The following is a 20158-nucleotide window of genomic DNA, read 5'->3' as shown; positions in this document are numbered from 1 at the left end:
TATAAATAAATTGTGATAATATTTATAAATGGGAATGTTCATATTTTTATGATGCGACACATATTTTTATAGGACGGAGGGAGTAATAACTATTATAAAAAGTTCAATCCATGAGTATATTTTTTTATATGTTTGAATGTTGTTAACTATTTACTTACGTGTGTACAAAATATGAAATATTGATAAAAAAATTTTACGTCAATATAAAAATTGATATAGAACGTTTGTACTCTGCATGTATATATAGTTAATGAAAACATAAATAACAGAATGTATTAAAAGTATACACAAATGTTATAATTTATCTCTAAATTAGTTATACTCCCTTCCATTTTTTTTGTATTAACATAAAATAAAAATAAAATATTTTGCATGCATCGTATAATCACCCCTTATTTTTTTTCATGTAAGTTAATTAATGAAACGTGCATGAAACGAAATTCAAATTACAGGCGGTGCATTCAAAGATATTTTTGCCAACAATATCTAAATTAAGAAAATATATTTTTATTTTTGTATAAGGTATATTCATGGAAGTAACTAAAGTTAACCCGTAATTTTACCTTAATTACATGATAGTGGAGCATTATACATTAGCTGTATTAAATGAAGTAAATTATGGAGATTACACAATAAAATTAGATCGTGAATTAATATAAAAATGCCTGCTTCCATATTTATCGAATTATTTATAAATTAATTAATGAAAGTATTTAGTCCCTACTATAAACTATATTCTGTCTCATTAAAATCTAAATATTTGAAATCAGCTAAAAATCTGGGAATTCCCTCTGCTTAAACCCTATTTGTATTCCTTCGTTCCTTCCCCCCAAAAAACCATAGATTTTAGGAATTCAATTCTGCAGAAGCAATGCGGAGGGAGATACCTACTCGGAAAGGGAAAGCACAAGCTACAACGGATCACACTGTTGACCGAAGGCTTCTTCGCTCCAAGTACCTCTCCTTCAAGAACCGAATTTCCGGTATTCCAATTTTTTTTTTTTATCCTGCTCTACTATAAGTTTCTTTGTCGCTAGATTCATGTGTTTAGTAGTCTGTATCTCAAGATTTGTATGTATTTATGTATGTATGTGTGTGTCTACTCATTAATTTTGGACGATTCTGATTAATTTATCATTTATAATTGCTTCCTTCCTGCATTAATGGCTGGATTTTATTTCTATTTATTTGTGCAGATGAGAGGGATGATATATCCAAATTTGATTCTCATAAGTTGATAACATTGATTGAAGAAGTGGATAGCTTGCATCAGCTAGGTAAACTTCCCAACTACATATAATAAAGGTGTTATACTGTTTCATAGCAAAAGATTCATGGAAAATTGGTTAAATTTTAACTTTGTACGGATTATTGTGGAACATCGGATTTTTTATATTAACGACGGATGAAGAAGAATTGACTGTTGGGAAGAGCTGGGATGACTTAGCATCTACAATGTGATTATTTATCAGGGAAAGATTGATTGCTTTACTAGACTACCATTAACTATTTGTTGGTTATGTGATGTTATATTATTGGTAGATTTGTATTTCATTCCAGTTTGTTTTAACTTAGTTTTTTTTTTTCCTTTTCTGTGTAGTACAAAATCCCAGGGAGCAAGTAGTAGATGCTGAAGCTCTATTTGACATTACAGATACACTGGTGACCTCCGTTAAAGCGTATACTAATGATGGCTTGACACCTTCAGAGTTTGTTAGTTGCATTCTTAGAGATTTTCGACAAGAAGGTGGCGGACTATGTAGTTACCGAAATGAGCTAAGGAGTTCGATAAGATGGGAAGACATTGGGGAAGCTGTCTCTGTTGTTTTCAGGAGTGCTCCTGGCTGTCGTACAATGTAATCGTTTTTCTACACTTTGCCAGTTTGTTTGTTATTTTTTGTAAAAATTAGCAGGATGCCTAACTTAGTTATGCTTACCATGCACGGCAGGGTTGGGCCAATGAACAATGAGTTGAAGCGGCGTAAGCCTATGGTTCGTAGAGAGCGTGCAAAACTTGCTAAAAATACTCAACCAGAAGAGGTAAAAGCCTTTCTATCTTTAAGGAAGAGAAGTGCCATGTGATGTCCAGACTTTTTTACTCTCAATTGTGTTTATTACTATTGGATGTTTTGCATCATCGTATAACAACGATATGTGCTGATAATTGGAGCTTACAGACATGATTGGTTTTTTCTTTGACAGCTTGATGAAAAGGATCACGACAAAACCGCAACAGATAAGAATATGGCTACTATGTTTAATGTCTTGAGGAAGAATCGCAAAGCCAAGCTTGAAAATCTAATGTTAAACAGGAAGTCGTTTGCACAAACTGTGGAAAATTTATTTGCTCTATCATTTCTTATAAAAGATGGACGTGCTGAGATTTTAGTGGACGCCAGTGGACAACATCTAGTTTGTAAGTAAAATCCATTGTCGTCCTAGTTTAATAATGTTTCCCTTATCCCCTCCCTAACGTACGTCTACCCTGAAATGCTCCTGCTTTCAGCCCCGAAGAATGCTCCTAGTGCTGATGCAATTCAATCTGGCGAGTCTGCTTATAGTCATTTTATATTCAGATTCGACTTTAACGACTGGAAGGTACTTGTAGCAATCAATTCCTCATATTAACCAGCCTTTCATATCTTTAAATTTCCTGGATAATGTCAACTTGTAGTCAATGTTGGACACTGTTGCTGCCGGGGAGGAAATAATGCCACATAGAGCCGAGGTGAATGAAGCAAGAAGTAACGCTGAAGCAGAAGTAGAGTTTGATGGACCACAAGTTGCACAGCCTTCAAGTCATATAAGGAAATTGTGCAGGAACCGAGGTTTAGTTATGCGGGAGCAGACTGTCGAGGAAGTTTCACCTGAAAGTGACGGCAATAAAGCTACTGGCAGGGCCACTGCCATGCGTAGAGGGAAGCGAAAACTATGATGGTTGGCCAATCTCTCCTTGGCTCGATCATTAAAATTGTTTATATTTGAAGTAGATGTGCATAGTTTGGCTTATCAGTTCTCTTTAACCCTATTAGGACTGACCGGAGTAATGGTTCGTTCCACTTTTTGTCCTCCCAAGGTCTGGCAAACTGCTGAACCTTGGGCATCACTTGTTGATGCTAAATTTTGGGAATATTCATGTAACTAAGTAGGAATGATTGTTGAAATTTACATTATTTTTATTTTTCTATCGACGTTCATATTTTAGCGTGAACTATATTTTAATCATTCAATGACAAATTTTTGCTAGTAAATTCAAATTTTTGTGTTTCAATTGAAAAATGTAGAATTATAACAAATTTTGAATTTAAATTATAAAAAAGTCCATGTGGAATGGGGTGTAGCAACGGAAGCCCTTTTCCCTGCCGAAATCCTCCACACACCTGGAACGAACCCTCCCCCGAACCTTCGGCAACGAGTGCCACACCCCATCTGAACGGAGTGGTGCGGCACCTTCGATTTTACATCTGTTAATGATGTCTTTAGAGCAGCTTCAATCATTACACTAAATTTAAATCCATTTTAGTGTAAATATCAAATGATTTTACTCCATCCATTTATACTAAATTCAAATTTAAAAGAATAGGAGTATTTTATTTAAATATATTTGTTACTCATAAAATTTGAAAAATGATTTAAGTTTGTTTTAGTGTAAACTTAAATATAAAATATGAATGATAGCATTTTACTCAAGAATCTAAAATGAGATTAGTTTTAGAATTTATATAAGCTAATTATCAATTCTATTTTAAGTTTTAGAGTATAGTTGGAGATGTCTTTATGCATTAAGGCACTAGTAGTAAACAAATCAAAGCACATCGTCGTGTTATTGTTTTAGTAGTATCATTTTCCTCTTAAAAACAATACTACTACTATTTTATTCTTAATATTTGTTAGTACAGACTACAGTGTCTCTATCAAGTCACAACATATAGATTTTATGACATTTTCCTTAGAAAAAATATAGTACTACTAAAATATTAGTAATATAAATTGGATAGTACAGTTCTACATGTCAATCTTTTATTTTCAAATAATAAGTTCGAAACATTCTCAGTGACGCTTGATACTATGAAATACTCGCTTCGTTCCAAAAGAAATGTCACGCTTATAAGAATATACGAGATTTTAGAAAGTTTGTATGTGTTAAGTGGAGAGAGAAAATATAATTTTTATAATAATATGAGAAACAATTTTTCTTACAAGTGAACTATAAAAATGGTCCATAAACTATAGTTTATCTCGCCAATAGTCCCTGGACTTTAAAAAATAAAAAATGATCGATTTTAAAATAAAACCTTAATGTAGGGATCACTCTAGATATTTTTAAAGTCCAATGACTATTAGCAAGATAAACCCATAGTTCATGGACCATTTTTTTAAGTTCAATCTTTCTTATAAATGGAGATATATGATCCATTTAGAAATTACTCCCTCCGTCCGCCATTAGAAGTCTCATTCATGGGCGGCACGAGTTTTAAGAAATGTTAAGAAAAGTGGGTGGAAAAAAGTTAGTGGAATAGGAGTCTCACTTATATATATAAGTTTTAAATGAAATGTGAGTGGAATGAGTTAGTGGAAGGTGAGACTCTATTACCATTTATGGTAAAAGTGAATCGGGACTCTTATTCGCGGATGGACTAAAATAGAAAAACGGGACTCCTATTCGCGACGGGGAGAGTATAAGTTAGCATATTTCGTTTAATCTATATTAGTGGAGTACCATATTATTAATTAATAGTACTATGACTTTTGAAAAATTTACGTACATCCCGCAAATATTAGTGACATTGATAATCATTAATAGTTACAGCTTTCGTATAATATGTATTATTATTAATTAATAGGAGTTTTGAAACTTCACGTATATACCAACTAATATTTGGTGTGGCATTAAAATTTTGCATTATTTCTACACTACAAGTCTACGCCTCTCGGTAGATATTCCTGATATATTAATGTCACCTACACATTAATTTCCAAAAAGAAAATATAAATCAACTAAGCATTCAGAAGTTGTATCGAGCTAATGTAATATGGATGTCAATCTAACCCGAAATTCGTACATTGGCCAGAATAATCCAAAAAAATAGTGGATTAGGCAGTAATTTCGCAATCAATATACGAAACGGGCTATACGGGTTAGTCCGTTAGGATTCGCGGGTTAAATGAGTTGGCTCGAACGGGTTACAGTTCAGCTCGATGGGTTGTTAATTAAAAAATACTAGTACTATACTATGTAATAGAAAGTGGGTTGAAAAAGTTAGTGGCATGTGGGTCCTACTTTTATATATTAATTTTAAAATAAAATGTGAGGGGGGATGAGTTAGTAGAATGTGGGGTCCACTACCAAAAATGATAAAATTGAAAGGTGACAAATTTTTAGTGATGGACGAAAAAGAAAATAAGTGACAAATTTTCAGGGACGAAGGGAGGATTAAATATCTACTTTGTTCTATCTAATGTAAATACTACTCCCAACTAAATTGAATAATATTTCTTTTTGGAACGTCCAAACAAAATTAAATCATTTCCTTTTTAAAAAAAATAAAATATATAATTACTTTTAGTTTATCGAAGAAATGAATTATCAATCAATATTTTACGTATGGTACACAAACATGTGATCTTATAATATGGATAAACTATTTTATTTTGAAGTCTTTAATTGATAAGGATTCCTAATTATATAGTCCCACTTAAGCGAAATTAAAAGTTCGCGTAACAAGTAACGAACAATTAAATAATGCATGTATATAAGGTGTGTATACCCATGTGTGATTAAGCATGCAATTACGTCCTCAAAATTATTAAATAACATTTGCCAACTGCCAATAGCCAAATATAGCAATTTAAGTTGCTGATGTTTCTTCGTGAGTTGCAATAGAGCCTACCAAAGGAGTAAATATCTTTGAAATAAAAATAATAAAGTAGGTGCGACATCGAACAATGTAATTCAAATAACAAGTTGTACACAATTTGCAAAATCTAGTCACATACATGCAACTTGGCAACCTTTATACCACGCAAAATCGTTGGATTGTTTATGGTCGCTAATTATATATTCAAGATACTGTAAATTACTCATGATAGTGACATAGATTTCATCTAGGAACTCATTAGTTCTATTATTACATTGTTTTAATTACTATATCTATAATGTTGTTGCATGTTATGGTTCGCACATGTTTGTGTGTGTGTGAGGGAGAAAATAAAATTATTTAGTATAAACATATAATCTAAGAATAGGGAGTACGGATTTTGATTAACCATCAATTGAATAATTCGTATTGGACTAGCATACTTATTCAATTGATTAACCATCAATTGGATATGTAGATTTTTAGCACGTTCAAATTTTCAATCTATATAAAAACGAAATAACTAAGAGAGGTACACAACGGGCCTGTGCAATTTATTGTTAAATTAAATTTCCAGATTGAAGCCTCGCTTAATAGTACTATATGTCAATAATTGCAACATTTTTTGGATATTTGTTTTGTAAAACAAGTTTTTATATTGATGATTATAGTATAAAAATGATACTCCCTCCGTCCGCCATTAGGAGTCCCATTTATGGGCGGCACGGGTTTTAAGAAAAGTGGGTGGAAAAAAAGTTAGAAGAATAATGTTCCCGCTTGTATATATTAGTTTTAAATGAAATATGAGTAGAATGAGTTAGTGCAAGGTGAGACCCTATTACCATTTATGGTAAAAGTGAACCGAGACTCTTATTCACGGGCGGACTAAAATGGAAAAATGTAACTCCTATTAGCGGACAGAGTGAGTATATTTTTTCAATCTCAATTCGAAATTGTTTATTCTTACTAGGAATGTCAAATGGGTCAGTTCAAGATTTGAACATTCATGGATTTGAGAGTATTTTCGCCCAAAAAAAGTTTGAAACAGTAAAAAATAGTTTAAATAATATCACATTGAAGTTAATGGACCTCAGAAGATTTCAATTGTTACGGACTAAAATTGATATCTTGACAAATTTCGCAAACAAAAAAAATGTTCCTTCTTTAATTTACATTATGAAATTTCCATATATTTGTTGTAAAAAGGGAAGATGCACTCCAAGTCATATCGTTATACCATAAGAAAAGAAAGTACTGACACATTTCGAAATTAATACATCTTTTTATCAGAGTAACTAAAGTTTGATATATACCCCTTGGATATGTCAAATACAAAATCTATCTACCGTACAAATTCTAACTTGTTAACACAATGTCAATTAGTTGACAATATATTGACAGTGTGTTGATATCAAATCTTGAAATTTAATGTCTTGACAATATGTTGAAGAGTTTGGAGTTTGTACAATTCCATGTCTAATGAAAATAAACATTATCTCCATTTTTGTATATCCCATAAAAATAGTTTATTTATATTTTTGATAATTTTCTCTCTATAATGAGGTGGACTCCATTCCCATTATATGCTCCAATAACACTTTATTTATATCTCTCTTATACTTTACGAATTGTGTATTAGAACTCATATCGTCATAAAAATGTCTATTTTTATAGGACGGGTAGTATTTATTAGAGTTATTTAATTGATGATAATAATAATTTTTTATAAAGAAAGTACAAATATACAAATGATAGCAAACAGCTACGGAGTATTAATATATTAATGAATAATTTTACCTTTAATTTACATCAGTTATTTTTAAGTTCAATAAGAAGGTTTATACTTGTGAATTATTCCTTCACGTGTCAAAATTCATTTTAGACTGTCCCATACACCATAAAGCCAATAATTTTTTCTTAAAAGTTGATCACTTTATTAAGGTCGTCCATAACTAAATAAATAAAACGTGACAAAAACACAAATTTTAAGTCATTTTTAGTCATATAACGGTAGTTATCTATCCTACAAATCATTGGACACAAAGAAATTAAACCCTTCAATTTTCACCCATTTTTCTCATTTCTCAATTCTTATTTATAAATTTCAATCAAATTAATTAATGGATAAAAAATATGACCAATTTCATTTAAAAATTAGAAAATTAAAAATAATTTCATTAAAAATAACTTAATTGAAATTAAAAAAAAAAAATTCACAATTAAAAATAAAAATACACATATGTAAGTCTCAATTTGATCTCGAGCATGACCACAAACCGACGGTGCTTAGTGTATCATTCCCCGTCCTTGGCGAACAAGTCTGTGCACAAGACGTTGTAGTACATCGAAATTAATCCATTATCACTGGTTCAACATTTGCGCCGCTATTCGTTTATCTTAACTTTCTCGGAGAAGAAGATGTGGTCGCCACCTTTCCGTTTCCCATGAGCTATACTGCCTTTTGGCTCATTGGATAGCTTAGCTCAAGCAACATGCTCGTAGTCATATCCTCACTCGGACCACCTGATCCTTTCTCAAAGGCGTTCTTCGTTTGCTTACGTTAGTCATAGTCCGATTCTCGTATGCCCAGCCATTTTACCCAGTTGCACACATTCTCTCAAAGATTGAGCTACTTCTTTTTTTCTCTTTTAATTCAGTAAGATCAATAATAATTTTTCATATGCCCCTAAATGACTTGAACCTCTGACCTATGTTTTATGTAGGAAAATCATCTTACTAACTAAGTTGTATTTCATCGTTAAACCTTGAGGTACTTGAAGTGTTTATAGAGGGCGTATAAGAGCATCCACAGCGGTGTCCTTATGGACGGACGCCGTCCGTGCCGCTGGCATGACGCTGCTCGATAATAAGAGCATGTCCGTTGGATTTTCCTTTTTTTTCAAAAAAAAATAAAAAAAATAATACCAAAAATTTAAAACTATATATTTTGATTCCCAGAAAATAATTATGTAATTTTTAATATATAGGATTTTAATTAATGTAATTTTTAATTTTTAGGATTTGAATTATGTAATTTTTAATTTTTTTGTAATTTGTAATAACATTCCGAGTATTTTTAATGCATTTTAATATTGCAGAAATGTTTTTATTAAAATTGAATATGGAATAGTGGGACTCTTGATGTGGGTGTTGTGCTCTTGCTAAAAGCATGGAGTAAAAAATGAATAAAAGTGGGTCCGGGCCTACATCCGTGCTCTTGCCAATGAGCACGGATGGGGATGCTCTATTAATCACTAGATTTGGGGTATGTTCTTTCGAAGTGGGCTCGAAGCATACGAGTTCGTGTTATCAATTGGCACCTTTGGATACATCATTGTACCTATTGACTATATTATGCTAAAAAAAATCCATGTTTTTTTAAAATCGAAAATAACGTGATCTTTGCAAATGTCAACATATCTTTCGAAGACTATTCGAATTTTTATACATCTGAGTTTGCCCTCAAGTGGACTCAAAGCATACGAGTTGTGTGATCAATTACTCTTTTTATTACATCAACAAAACAATATAGGAATAACAAACTATGATACTCCCTCCATTCTCCATTAATTGACACCAATTTTTTTTTTCATCTATTCCAATTAATTAGCCCATTTATTATTTTTGGTAATACATTCCATTTACTTTTTTATTATAAAATTAATATATAAAAATATGACTTACATTTCACTAACTGTTTCAACACAAATTAATGCCAGTGATTGTAGACTGAGAGAGCAGTTGTGTAAAATTAGAGACGATAGAATATATCTGATGAGCGTCTGTTATTTGATTTTTATGAAATTAATTATTCCACCCCAAAATTTGGTGGACTATTTCGATTTACATTATCTATGTATGTAACAAAAATATACACTGGAATATGCTTTAAACAGTAATTGGTAAGAGCATCCACTATAGGGGCGGCGCGCCGGCCGCCCCGTTCGCGGCTAAGCCGCGGCGGCCTATTGCGGTGGACGCGTCCGCCCCGGAGGCGGACGGATTTGCTGGGGCGGAAGGGCAATCGCCCGAATGCGGCGAGGACGAGCCGGAGGAGAGAGAAGCGCGGCGGCCGCCGCGCCTATCTATTGCGCGGTGAAACCGCCGCGGCGGTCGCCGGTTTCACCAATTTTTATTTTTTTTTTCGAATTTGTAATGGTTTTTTTTATAAATATTCCTCTCATTTTCATCTTCTCTCCACACACATCTTCACACCCATTTCACTTTCTATCCAAATTTTCTATCTCTAAAAATTTGTGGATTTCCATTGCTACTTATGGATGATTTGTGGAATGAAGCATGAGATTCTTTGATTCAAGAGGTGCAGAGGGAAGCCGACGAGGAGGATGAGGCGGCGGCGGCGATCCCTCGTGAGATTCGTCATCGTCGGACAATCCCACGAGACCATGTCGGAGCGGTTGAGCGGCTTATGGCCGACTACTTTAGCGCTGACCCTCGTTACCCAGCTGAGATTTTTCGTCGGCGTTTCAGAATGTCGCGACCGCTCTTTACCCATATAGCGACGACATTGGCGGACCGATACGATTGCTTCACGCTCCGGAGTGATTGCACTGGCCGGATCGGACTGTCTACTTTGCAGAAATGCACCTCTGCAATTAGGCAGCTTGCCTATGCAAGACCGGCTGATATGTTCGACGAATACCTACAGATGGGTGAGACGACTAGTCTAAATGTGCTCCGGCAGTTTTGTAAGGGCATTCGGGAAGTCTTTGATCCGGAGTTCCTACGAAAGCCAACCCCTGATGAGTGCTAGAGACTGCTAGATATGCACGGTGCGGTGCACAGTTTCCCAGGGATGATGGGCAGCATTGATTGCATGCATTGGGAGTGGAAAAACTGTCCGGTGGCGTGGAAAGGCCAGTTCACTACCGGTTTCAAGCAGAAACATCCTTCGATGATCCTCGAAGCCGTTGCTGACTACCGTTTGCGGATCCGGCATGCGTATTTCGGTGTTGCAGGTTCGAACAACGACATCAACGTTCTGCAGTCATCGCCTATCTTCAATGATGAGTGCCGGGGAGAGGGTCCAGAGATCAGTTTTGTAGCAAATGGCACGCAGCACCGCAGGGGATACTATTTAGCAGATGGAATATACCCTCGTTGGCCCGTATTCGTCAAGACACTTCGCCAACCGGCTGGAGCGAAGAGACAATATTTTGCGCGAAAACAAGAGGCCGCTAGGAAAGATGTTAGCGAGCTTTTGGTGTGCTCCAAGCGCGATGGGCCATTCTACGCTGCCTGGCACGAGTTTGGCATGAAGATGATGTTGTGAATATTATGGTAGCATGTATCATATTGCACAATATGATAATAGAAGATGAAGGATTTGCTGTAGAACGTTGGACACCGGAAGATGGTGCAAGTACAAGTCACGGCGTTGCCTCCGCGCCGATACAGATGGGTGTACCACGTAGTAATGAAGGAGCACAGCACATGACCAACTCTAGGTCGATTTGATTGAAGAGGTCTGGGCACGTAGGGGAGGCGGCGTAGCGTGAAGAACATGTGTGATTTTCCGTAGATCAAATTTTCGTTGTAATTTTCCCCTCACTTTAATCCGACGAAAATTTAGTTTTCAATTTTAATTTTATTGCACTAGACGTTTTTATTTAATTATTTTTAGTCCGATAATTTTAATTGTAATTGAATTAAAATATACAACAAATAAAATAAAGTGAAATGTGGTTAAAAAAAGTGTTCACTATTGCTGCGGACACTTTTTTTTTAGCCGTGGACAAATAAAAAGTGGCTATGGACAAAAAACGTAAAAGTATCCGGCCAAAGTGTTCCATGGATGCTCTAAAATTACCCCTTCAACATCAATAAACATTAAACAAGACAAGAAAAATTAGCATGAGTGGTCAAAATTGCCCCGATTAAATAGAACAGCTACGATCATCGAGGGCGTGGGGCCCGCCCTTTTTGGTAAAAAACCAAAAAACCAAATAGCTGCTGCTTTTTAAGCAGAATCTACTGGTTTGGGTTTGGCAGTCGCCTCGCCTCTATTTATAACGCTGTGGTGCCGGCCACTCCACTCCTCTCTTCTCTTCACCGCACCCCTTCCTTTCTCTCACCACCACCACCACCACCGCTCCTCCGGAGAGCCTCCCGCTCTAGGTACGCCTCTTTTCCTCTTCGTTTTATTGCAATGCCTTTCGATTCTTCGATGCCTCATTGTTTCTGCTTTTTTGTTTGGCGGATTGGGGAAATGCGCGTAGATCTTCTTCTGATTTTTGTTGTTTGCCTCCTATTTTATGCTCAATTTGACTATTTTGTATGTGCATGTGATTTATTTTTTCGGTGAGATACGTGAATAGATCTGGATTGGCTGTGGATCTGATTGTGTGAGATTTAACGCAACTTTCTTCTGTTTCTACATGCTCAATCTGGAATAATGGATTTGACTCTCTCAAGTGTTTGTTAAAATTGTCAAATGTGGTTTGGTTTTTGGATCTACAGTCTACTGTTTGGGGCTGGATGAACTCATTTTAATAAAGTTTTTTCTGATTTTTCTTTTTAATCATTTTCTCCTTCTAGGATGGACTACAGAGATGAATCGCCATCTGTGATTTTTTATAATCGTCAAATATATTCCAATGCCATTGCACCTCCAGATCCAGATCTTCTCACCTGAATAAGATTTGGTTTTAGTATTATTTTTTATAGCATCTCCAGATTTTTTCAGATTTTTTAGTATTTTACCAAAAAATCTGACATTTCAAAAAGTGGAGTAAATCACGTGTGAATCGATTAATGGTTTTGGTTGGTGCAGTGTCAAATATTTTAATTTAACACTTAACAGAGGCATTAATATTGCCTTCTCTTTTTTGGGCTACCATGTGCTCTTTTCCTAGTCTCTAATACTAATATCTTATTAATTTAATTGGCACAAATCATGATATTTATGGGGCAGTGCGATTCATCGATTGTCTTGATTTCCTAATGAGATAGAATATGTGCGTTTTAGGCAGTCTGTCTCATTTCCATCTTTCATAATTTAGCTTGAGATAGAATATCTTTCGTTTTAGACTCTATGAATCCTTGTTTGGTAGTTGGAAGGTTTTTTTAGAGCCTCAACTTTTCACATGGGCAGTTAGAAGACTGGACAAAATGCTTAGTGGCCATGTCTGCTTTCAGCCTTTCGGTGATTTTGTTTTTTAGTTAATTTTCTATCTATATTTTTCATTTAATATTTTTTTCACAAAAAATATTCTGTAATATTCGCTTATATGACTATGGCCAACTTGCTTTGTTCTGTCCATAAAATGGTTTCTCCCTAGCAAGTATCGGCGTATTTAATAAACGACCCTTTTGATGTGATTGCTTGTATCGTTTTTTGTGGAAAATGAAAGATTCAATGCTTTATTACGCCGAGATCTAATCTACAGCTGCGGTTTCTGGTATTAAGTCTAAATATCTCCAGGGTCCACAAATAAAAAATTAACAGCTGTCTAATGAGCTTGGTGTTGTACAATAATTGGTCTTAATCCATGTACACACAATTTTATCATTTCTATACTTATAGCTTAAGCCGCACCTTTGAAATTCACCTTCTCTGCAGTTTCTAGTGGCCACATCATAGGTTTTTATTATTATTTTAATCATGGTCAAAGAAATGTATAGGCTTCCTTTCTTAAAAATATCTTGCATGAGAGAAACGTATAATATAATTAAACTTGTAATTTATCTTTTCGTATTGGTTTACCTTACTAGCTATTTGTAGGTGTTTAAGAAGGGATGACTTAAGTAACTCCTAAGATAGACTTTTGTGTAGGTATCTAAGAAATGACGATATAAGTATTTCTTAAGCTGTATTTCCTTAATCTGGAAGTTACTCTCTTGAGGAATTAAGGGATTACGGAGTAACTCTTGTCAGTTTTCGAGCATGTTTAATTCTTTCACTGTACCAATATTGATTAAATAGGTGTCAGATTGCAAATTAGAAACATTTTTGAACCCATGTTAAAATCTAGAGAACAAAACATTTGTAAGGGTGATGATTCAATGGAAACATAAATTCTTTGCCAGACCACATTATATACTAGTGGCTCTATGCCACTAGCTGCCAGTGCCTGTAGACAAGTTGGATGCAGTATAAATCCATACAATTTAAGTCAATTGAACTGTTCATGTAGTTGTGTGATCCATCTGGATTTGAAAACTACATTCATCTAATTTACTCATTATAAATAGTTGTTTCATATTTGCAGTTTCATTGGAAGTGACTAACACATAATTTTGCAGGTCGCTGAACAATGGGTGCTGGAGGGCGTATGTCTGTACCCCCTGCCGATAAGAAGGCAAAGTCTGACGTCATCCAACGAGTTCCGCACGCAAAGCCTCCATTTACACTTGGCGAGATCAAGAAAGCTATTCCACCCCATTGTTTCAAGCGATCTATTCCTCGTTCATTTTCCTACGTCGTGTATGACCTTATCATTGCCTCTCTGTTTTACTATGTCGCAACAAACTACATCCATCAGCTCCCCCAGCCTCTCTCCTACCTAGCCTGGACTCTTTATGGGATATGCCAAGGTTGTATCCTAACCGGTGTTTGGGTCCTTGCCCATGAATGTGGCCACCATGCCTTCAGTGATTACCAATGGCTAGATGACACTGTTGGTCTAATCCTGCACTCATTTCTCCTCGTGCCGTACTTCTCTTGGAAATACAGCCACCGCCACCACCACTCAAACACCGGCTCACTTGAGCGGGACGAGGTGTTTGTCCCCAAGGTCAAGTCAGGGGTCAGCTGGACTGCCAAGTACATGAACAACCCACCCGGCAGAGTCATCACCCTCATCGTCCAGCTCACTTTAGGCTGGCCTCTATACCTTATGTTCAACGTCTCCGGAAGGCCTTACGACCGCTTCGCATGCCACTTTGACCCAAAAAGCCCGATCTACTCTGATCGGGAGCGCGCACAGATTTTCATCTCTGATGCAGGCATACTTGCTGTCTTATATGGGCTGTACCGTATGTCTGTAGCTAAAGGACTTGCGTGGGTTCTGTGTGTCTATGGTGGCCCACTGCTCGTGGTCAATGGGTTCCTCGTCTTGATCACTTTCTTGCAGCACACCCACCCTGCCCTCCCCCATTATGACTCGTCAGAGTGGGATTGGCTGCGTGGCGCCCTGGCCACAGTCGACAGAGATTATGGCATTCTCAACACCATCTTCCATAACATAACGGATACCCACGTTGCACACCATCTGTTCTCGACCATGCCGCACTACCATGCAATGGAGGCAACAAAGGCTATCAAACCAATCCTGGGAAAGTACTACCAGTTGGACGAGACTCCGGTTTTCAAGGCCATGTTTAGAGAGGTGAAGGAATGCATCTACGTTGAGCCCGATGAAGGTGAAGAGAACAAAGGTGTGTTCTGGTACAATAACAAGCTTTAGAGCTGTGGGGAGTGTTAATGTAGGAAATGCAGTTTCTGGGCTGTGTTTGTTGTAGGAGAATCTGCTTTGTTTTATTTGGCTGAAGTCTAGGTTATGTTGGTTGCTTGTCTTAGTGAGTAAGGCTCAGTTAGAACTGTGGTGTTCTAACAAGCCTTGGTTCATGTTGGATGGGAATAAGACCGTGTAAGAACTATGTGTGTTTTGAAGTCCAAACTTCGACTTGTCAAAGCAAAGTTTTTTTTTTTAATTAATAATTATAGTAGTATAAGGAATGTATAATAGCAGTGTACTAATTTTGATTAAACTCTAGCTCATATTTTTGTTTACTAGTTACCGAGCTTTGTTTTTTCACGAAATTTGTTCCTGAATTATGTTACCAAGAGAAGGAGCGTATATAGATATGTACCATACCCACCTTTCACTGCTACCACCATACAAATATACATGTGGCCACATTTTCACCGAACTAAGAATATGTGATACGCATAACAAGTGCGTGTATTTTTATATTGATACTCCTAAATCTATTTTCAAAGCGTTGGATAGTCTATCAAATCAAGAGTCGTCCCACTTTGAAAATTATTAGGCTCGAAACCTATAAAAGAATGGTATAGCTAGCTTATTGATGATAGTACTGCTTCCTTCGTTCCACGATAATATACATATTTGGTTGGACATATATTTTAATGTATAATTGGTAAGTAAGAGAAAAATAGAAAGAAAGATAATTAAAATATTATTATAAGTCTCACCTTATTAGAGAGGAAAAGGTTTTCAAATTTAGAAAGTGTATATTCTTGTGGGACAGAGGAAATATTATTTATCTGTGAATTATATTAATGCTTCGTTGTCTAAATTGTAAATTGTCAAATAAATCATGAATTATAGTCCAATTCTAGTTTGTCTCATCTCATGCTTTTTAAAATTGGAATTTCACAATGATCTCATTTACTAATTTTGCATTAAAACCCGCAATCAAGGACGGATCTACTTGGAGAGGTATATTTTATTTATCCTAATTTGTTATTTAATTTTTAACTTTATTCAATTTTCTTTATAAATATCTCATCTCAAATTTCTAAAATTCATATATATATTTTTGCTCCTGCTGAACTGAATTTCTAGCTCTGCCCGTGCCCGAGATGATTTGACAACCAGATTTATCCACATTGGTAAAATGGCGGTAGCATATAACAACGTCGTGTGATTTAGCCAGAAATGATGGTGGGATAACTGTAAAATCTGGTTGCAACCTTATTATGAGTTTCATCGGTAAAAATGTCATACATGATTATTTATCGTTCACCACTTTTGAAAATTATGAGACAAGATAAAATTGTACTATTCTTCGTGATCTATTTGACAATTTACTCTTGTCTAAAAAGAATTGAATACCTCTTAATTTTCACGTAGTTAAAGATACTTAATGATGGAAGCACCATTTCCAACTAATAACTGCAAAATTTTCCTCTAGAAAAATAAAAAAACGGAAAATGGTGGCTGCCGCCATGTATCCCCGTGCTAAACATAGAATAGAAGGAAGAAATGAATAGCGGAGTAGGAAATAGTAAAATCGTGTGCTCCTCAATTAGAAACATGAAAAAAAAAAACAGAAGAAATGGTGCATGTTAGCTAAAAGCGGCAGAATACAGCTTAATCTGCGCTCAGAAATGGCGCGTTGAAACGGTCCAGCGCCGAGCCGTTCGTGCGGGCTCCAACGTGGGCCAGCCCAGCCCAGCCGGCACACGAGTTTCGTGTTCGAAATGACGCCGTTAATGATTTTCTGACGCAGATCTTCTGACACCAACGTGCTCATCCAACGGCTCTCATTCTCTCCATTCAGATCCTAATTACTTTCAAATATCAGAATCTTTGGCCGGCTAGAACTAGAATCGATAGAGATGCTCTGTCTTTTTTATTAATCCTCTAAAATTTGTAGTATGAGGCCATACTATGAATTAAAATTGAATTCAAATTCATATACTACTATACAGTACTATTTAAAAAACATTCTTGGCCACTTTATTGAGTTTGAGTGAGTTCATATCCAAATTAGGAATTACTCAACCATTGACATCCAACTTAAGAAAAAAGTATAGAAACTCAGATTGTTATTACTAGTACTATATCACAACAATGTTAAATCAACTTCGATTATTCGCAAATTTGCAATGGTCGGCCAAATTAAATAAACTATATGTTAAAAGTTGAGATCGTACTTTTAAGTGCAAACGCCGAATTAGGAGAAGGACGTAATCCATAATTAAATAATTGATGGATGATGGTTCAAGAAGTCCGGCTATGGATTTTTCACTAAAGAATGTATAATAGAAACACACACATACATTACACAAGATTAGACATCAGCCATTTATATACTACAAACGTAGTTAGTAGAGTGAACTAATGAATTTGTATAAACCAAATCATAGTTTCTCATAGTTTTTTATTTTTTTTAAAAAAAATTAAGATCTAATTAATAACGCCTAGATTCCTAAATAAGCAGTAAATAATGTACTACTATTAACTAAGCAAGTTAGCATCTATGTACATGTTTTACCACAAAAGGGCTAAACCTAAATTTAATCATAATTGAATACATAGACCCCTTGTTTTGTCACAATATATGTCTAATTGAGTAGTCATTTTGTCTTATTCCAGTACAAACCCCATGATTTGCATAATTGCATGGATGCATAGAATATATGATTGTGATATGGGGGACCATTCTGTTTTACTTCCTATACTTTATTCACACACACAAATACTCATCAATTTCTTGCCTTTTCTACCTATATATACATTAATTGTGTAATCAAAATTCATTTCTTATGCAATGGAAAACCACATTACTTTTTGCCCAAACACAACTTCAACACCTCTATCAATGCACAAAAACTCCCAAACTATATCTAAAACCAAGCCCAAAATTCGGATCATCCACATTTTCGCACCCGAAATCATCAAAACCGACACAACGAATTTCCGGGAGCTCGTCCAAAGGCTCACCGGCAAGCCCACTGAGGCTGACCCGAGCAGCCGTGGCGCGACAAAGATGAAAACAAGAAAGAAAGTGGCAAGAATCTTTCCTTCAAGCAAGAAAATGAGTATGAGGGCAGGATTCCATGCAAGTTTAAGGGAGAGAATTAAAGGAGAAGAGGAGATTTGGAGCAGTGCCAATTCAGGAGGTGGCTTCTTGGGTGGTTTTGCAGACTTTGATGGCTTCATGCAAGAAATCAACCACTTTCCATTTTTGGAAGGTACACCATCTCACTGCTTGGATGTCAATGGCCTCCCTCAGCTTGCTTGATTGATTAGTTAATTAGTTGAGTTGGAATGAGGATGTAACTAATGCTGATTTTAGCCTAATTACTATGGATTGAAGGGATCTGTTTTATGTTGTTATTAGGAAAAGCTGATCAAATTTCTTGTCTTACTTGTATGTCCAATTTTGAATTTCTTGTTGAAAATTATCAATCATTCCACATTAAAAAGAACATATATAGTATATACCTTCCATTTGGCATGTGTAATAAGCTACAACCTAAAAGAAATTGATTTCAACTTCAAAGTCAATCTCCATGTATAGCCCTACCTCAGAACAACTAAACCTAAACAGAGTTTTATAAGAAGGCATAACTGATTCATTAAAAAATATTAATTGAGTAAATAACAAATTGGTTTAATTTTCACTAAAGATGGGCCGTCTAGTTCATTAATTTGTATCAGTCGGCAAAATAAAAATATCTGAGAGTTTCACACAATGAACAAAAGCCAAATGAGAAAATGCAACAATACATAAAAATACCTTTATTTCATAATAAACGTCATTCCATTTGTTGAATCGGAAATCGAAATGGGATATATGTGATGGTTTCAACTTTCAAGAGTCCAGAAACAGGCATCCAAAATTGAAGTAGTACCTTACATGTATGTTACAGATTTTAACGTGCAATTGATAAAATAAGACAAAAATAGTACTTCCTCCGTTTCATTTTAGGAGTTCCGGTTTATCATTTTTGGGTGTCCCATTTTAGGAGTCCCGGTTTGAATATTCCATGATTGGTATTAGGCCCCACATTCCACTAACATTTTATTATAAAACTAATATAAAAAAATAGGACTCACATTTCACTATCTTTTTTTACCAACTTTTCTTTTTTACATTTCTTAAAAATCGTGCTGAACTCGTGCTGAACTCAACTGAGACTCCTAAAGTGGGACGGAAGGAGTATTAGTGAATTGTTAGGTTCACATTTATAAGTATATATAGTGTTCAAATATTTACAAATTTTATATTTAGAAACTGGTCTAATTTTGATGGACAGCCAAAATGATAAAAATAATCTTTTTTTACGGAGATAGTATATTATTTTAAACCGAAAAGATGCACACATATTTATTTATAATAAAAAAAATGTGCATGCTTATAAATGCAATGATATTATGAGAATTAGCTGATATCATTGAAAATGTAAGCCACGAATGCATAACTATCTTCAAGTCATGAAATCGCCTAGGTTAATCTTTTCTAGAGAGAAAGAGATGGGAACGTGCATGCATCTAAAAAGTCGCAATGAAAAGGATATATGATTAAGAAATTGACGCAGTTCATTAATTAGACGCCGACGTCGGAACGGGTCGGAACGTCAACTATGTCGAAATGACTTGAAATTTGATTGAGCCTGCAAGACAGACTGACAAGTACTCAAACTCATCACCTTTGCCGGGACGTGCAATGAATTTTGGCCATCTAAACATCACTGTAGAGAAGAAATCATCATTTTATTATTCTTTTAGCTTTTTTTTTTTAATTTCCATTTTATTTTCTTTTGAGTTCTTCGGATTTCCAACAACTTATAAAATAGGGAT

The 20158-nt window shown here is 35.4% G+C and overlaps 5 protein-coding genes across 6 annotated transcripts; all 5 read left to right on the top strand.

The window, feature by feature from the left end:
• Nucleotides 1-800: 800 nt before the first annotated feature.
• On the top strand, nt 801-3187 carry LOC125190534 (non-structural maintenance of chromosomes element 4 homolog A). Of its 2 annotated transcripts, XM_048087857.1 has the most exons (8): nt 801-983; nt 1197-1277; nt 1601-1856; nt 1950-2040; nt 2203-2416; nt 2507-2598; nt 2675-2937; nt 3033-3187. In XM_048087857.1, the coding sequence occupies exons 1-7, from the start codon at nt 872-874 to the stop codon at nt 2933-2935; spliced, it is 1107 nt and encodes a 368-aa protein (XP_047943814.1). In that variant the 5' UTR covers nt 801-871; the 3' UTR covers nt 2936-2937; nt 3033-3187. The 2 variants fall into 2 exon arrangements, with proteins under 2 accessions (XP_047943814.1, XP_047943813.1); XM_048087856.1 differs by having other exon boundaries at nt 2675-3187.
• Nucleotides 3188-10287: 7100 nt separating this feature from the next.
• Nucleotides 10288-10632, top strand: LOC125189522. Its single transcript, XM_048086794.1, has one exon. It carries the CDS (start codon nt 10288-10290, stop codon nt 10630-10632), a length of 345 nt encoding a protein of 114 aa, XP_047942751.1.
• A 12-nt stretch (nt 10633-10644) lies between these two features.
• On the top strand, nt 10645-11151 carry LOC125189521. Its single transcript, XM_048086793.1, has one exon. The coding sequence runs from the start codon at nt 10645-10647 to the stop codon at nt 11149-11151; it is 507 nt and encodes a 168-aa protein (XP_047942750.1).
• A 692-nt stretch (nt 11152-11843) lies between these two features.
• LOC125188161 (delta(12)-fatty-acid desaturase FAD2-like) lies at nt 11844-15533 on the top strand. Its single transcript, XM_048084915.1, has 2 exons — nt 11844-11996; nt 14124-15533. The coding sequence occupies exon 2, from the start codon at nt 14135-14137 to the stop codon at nt 15284-15286; it is 1152 nt and encodes a 383-aa protein (XP_047940872.1). The 5' UTR covers nt 11844-11996; nt 14124-14134; the 3' UTR covers nt 15287-15533.
• Nucleotides 15534-18173: 2640 nt separating this feature from the next.
• On the top strand, nt 18174-18596 carry LOC125189520 (VQ motif-containing protein 25-like). The gene has a single exon (XM_048086792.1). The coding sequence runs from the start codon at nt 18174-18176 to the stop codon at nt 18594-18596; it is 423 nt and encodes a 140-aa protein (XP_047942749.1).
• Nucleotides 18597-20158: the final 1562 nt, after the last annotated feature.

Source organism: Salvia hispanica, chromosome 5, assembly GCF_023119035.1.
Source record: "Salvia hispanica cultivar TCC Black 2014 chromosome 5, UniMelb_Shisp_WGS_1.0, whole genome shotgun sequence".
NCBI lineage: Eukaryota > Viridiplantae > Streptophyta > Magnoliopsida > Lamiales > Lamiaceae > Salvia > Salvia hispanica.
Note: the sequence above shows the minus strand (reverse complement) of the source record. Positions and strands in the feature narration are given on the sequence as shown.

Excerpts from the sequence above, each read along its gene's own strand:
- LOC125188161 (XM_048084915.1), top strand. The coding sequence starts at position 14,135 with ATGGGTGCTGGAGGGCGTATGTCTGTACCCCCTGCCGATAAGAAGGCA.
- LOC125189521 (XM_048086793.1), top strand. The coding sequence starts at position 10,645 with ATGCACGGTGCGGTGCACAGTTTCCCAGGGATGATGGGCAGCATTGAT.
- LOC125190534 (XM_048087857.1), top strand. The coding sequence starts at position 872 with ATGCGGAGGGAGATACCTACTCGGAAAGGGAAAGCACAAGCTACAACG. Across the intron at positions 1,278-1,600 it reads GGATAGCTTGCATCAGCTAG|TACAAAATCCCAGGGAGCAA; the intron begins GTAAACTTCCCA and ends TTTTCTGTGTAG. Across the intron at positions 2,041-2,202 it reads AAAATACTCAACCAGAAGAG|CTTGATGAAAAGGATCACGA; the intron begins GTAAAAGCCTTT and ends TTTCTTTGACAG.
- LOC125189522 (XM_048086794.1), top strand. The coding sequence starts at position 10,288 with ATGGCCGACTACTTTAGCGCTGACCCTCGTTACCCAGCTGAGATTTTT.
- LOC125189520 (XM_048086792.1), top strand. The coding sequence starts at position 18,174 with ATGCACAAAAACTCCCAAACTATATCTAAAACCAAGCCCAAAATTCGG.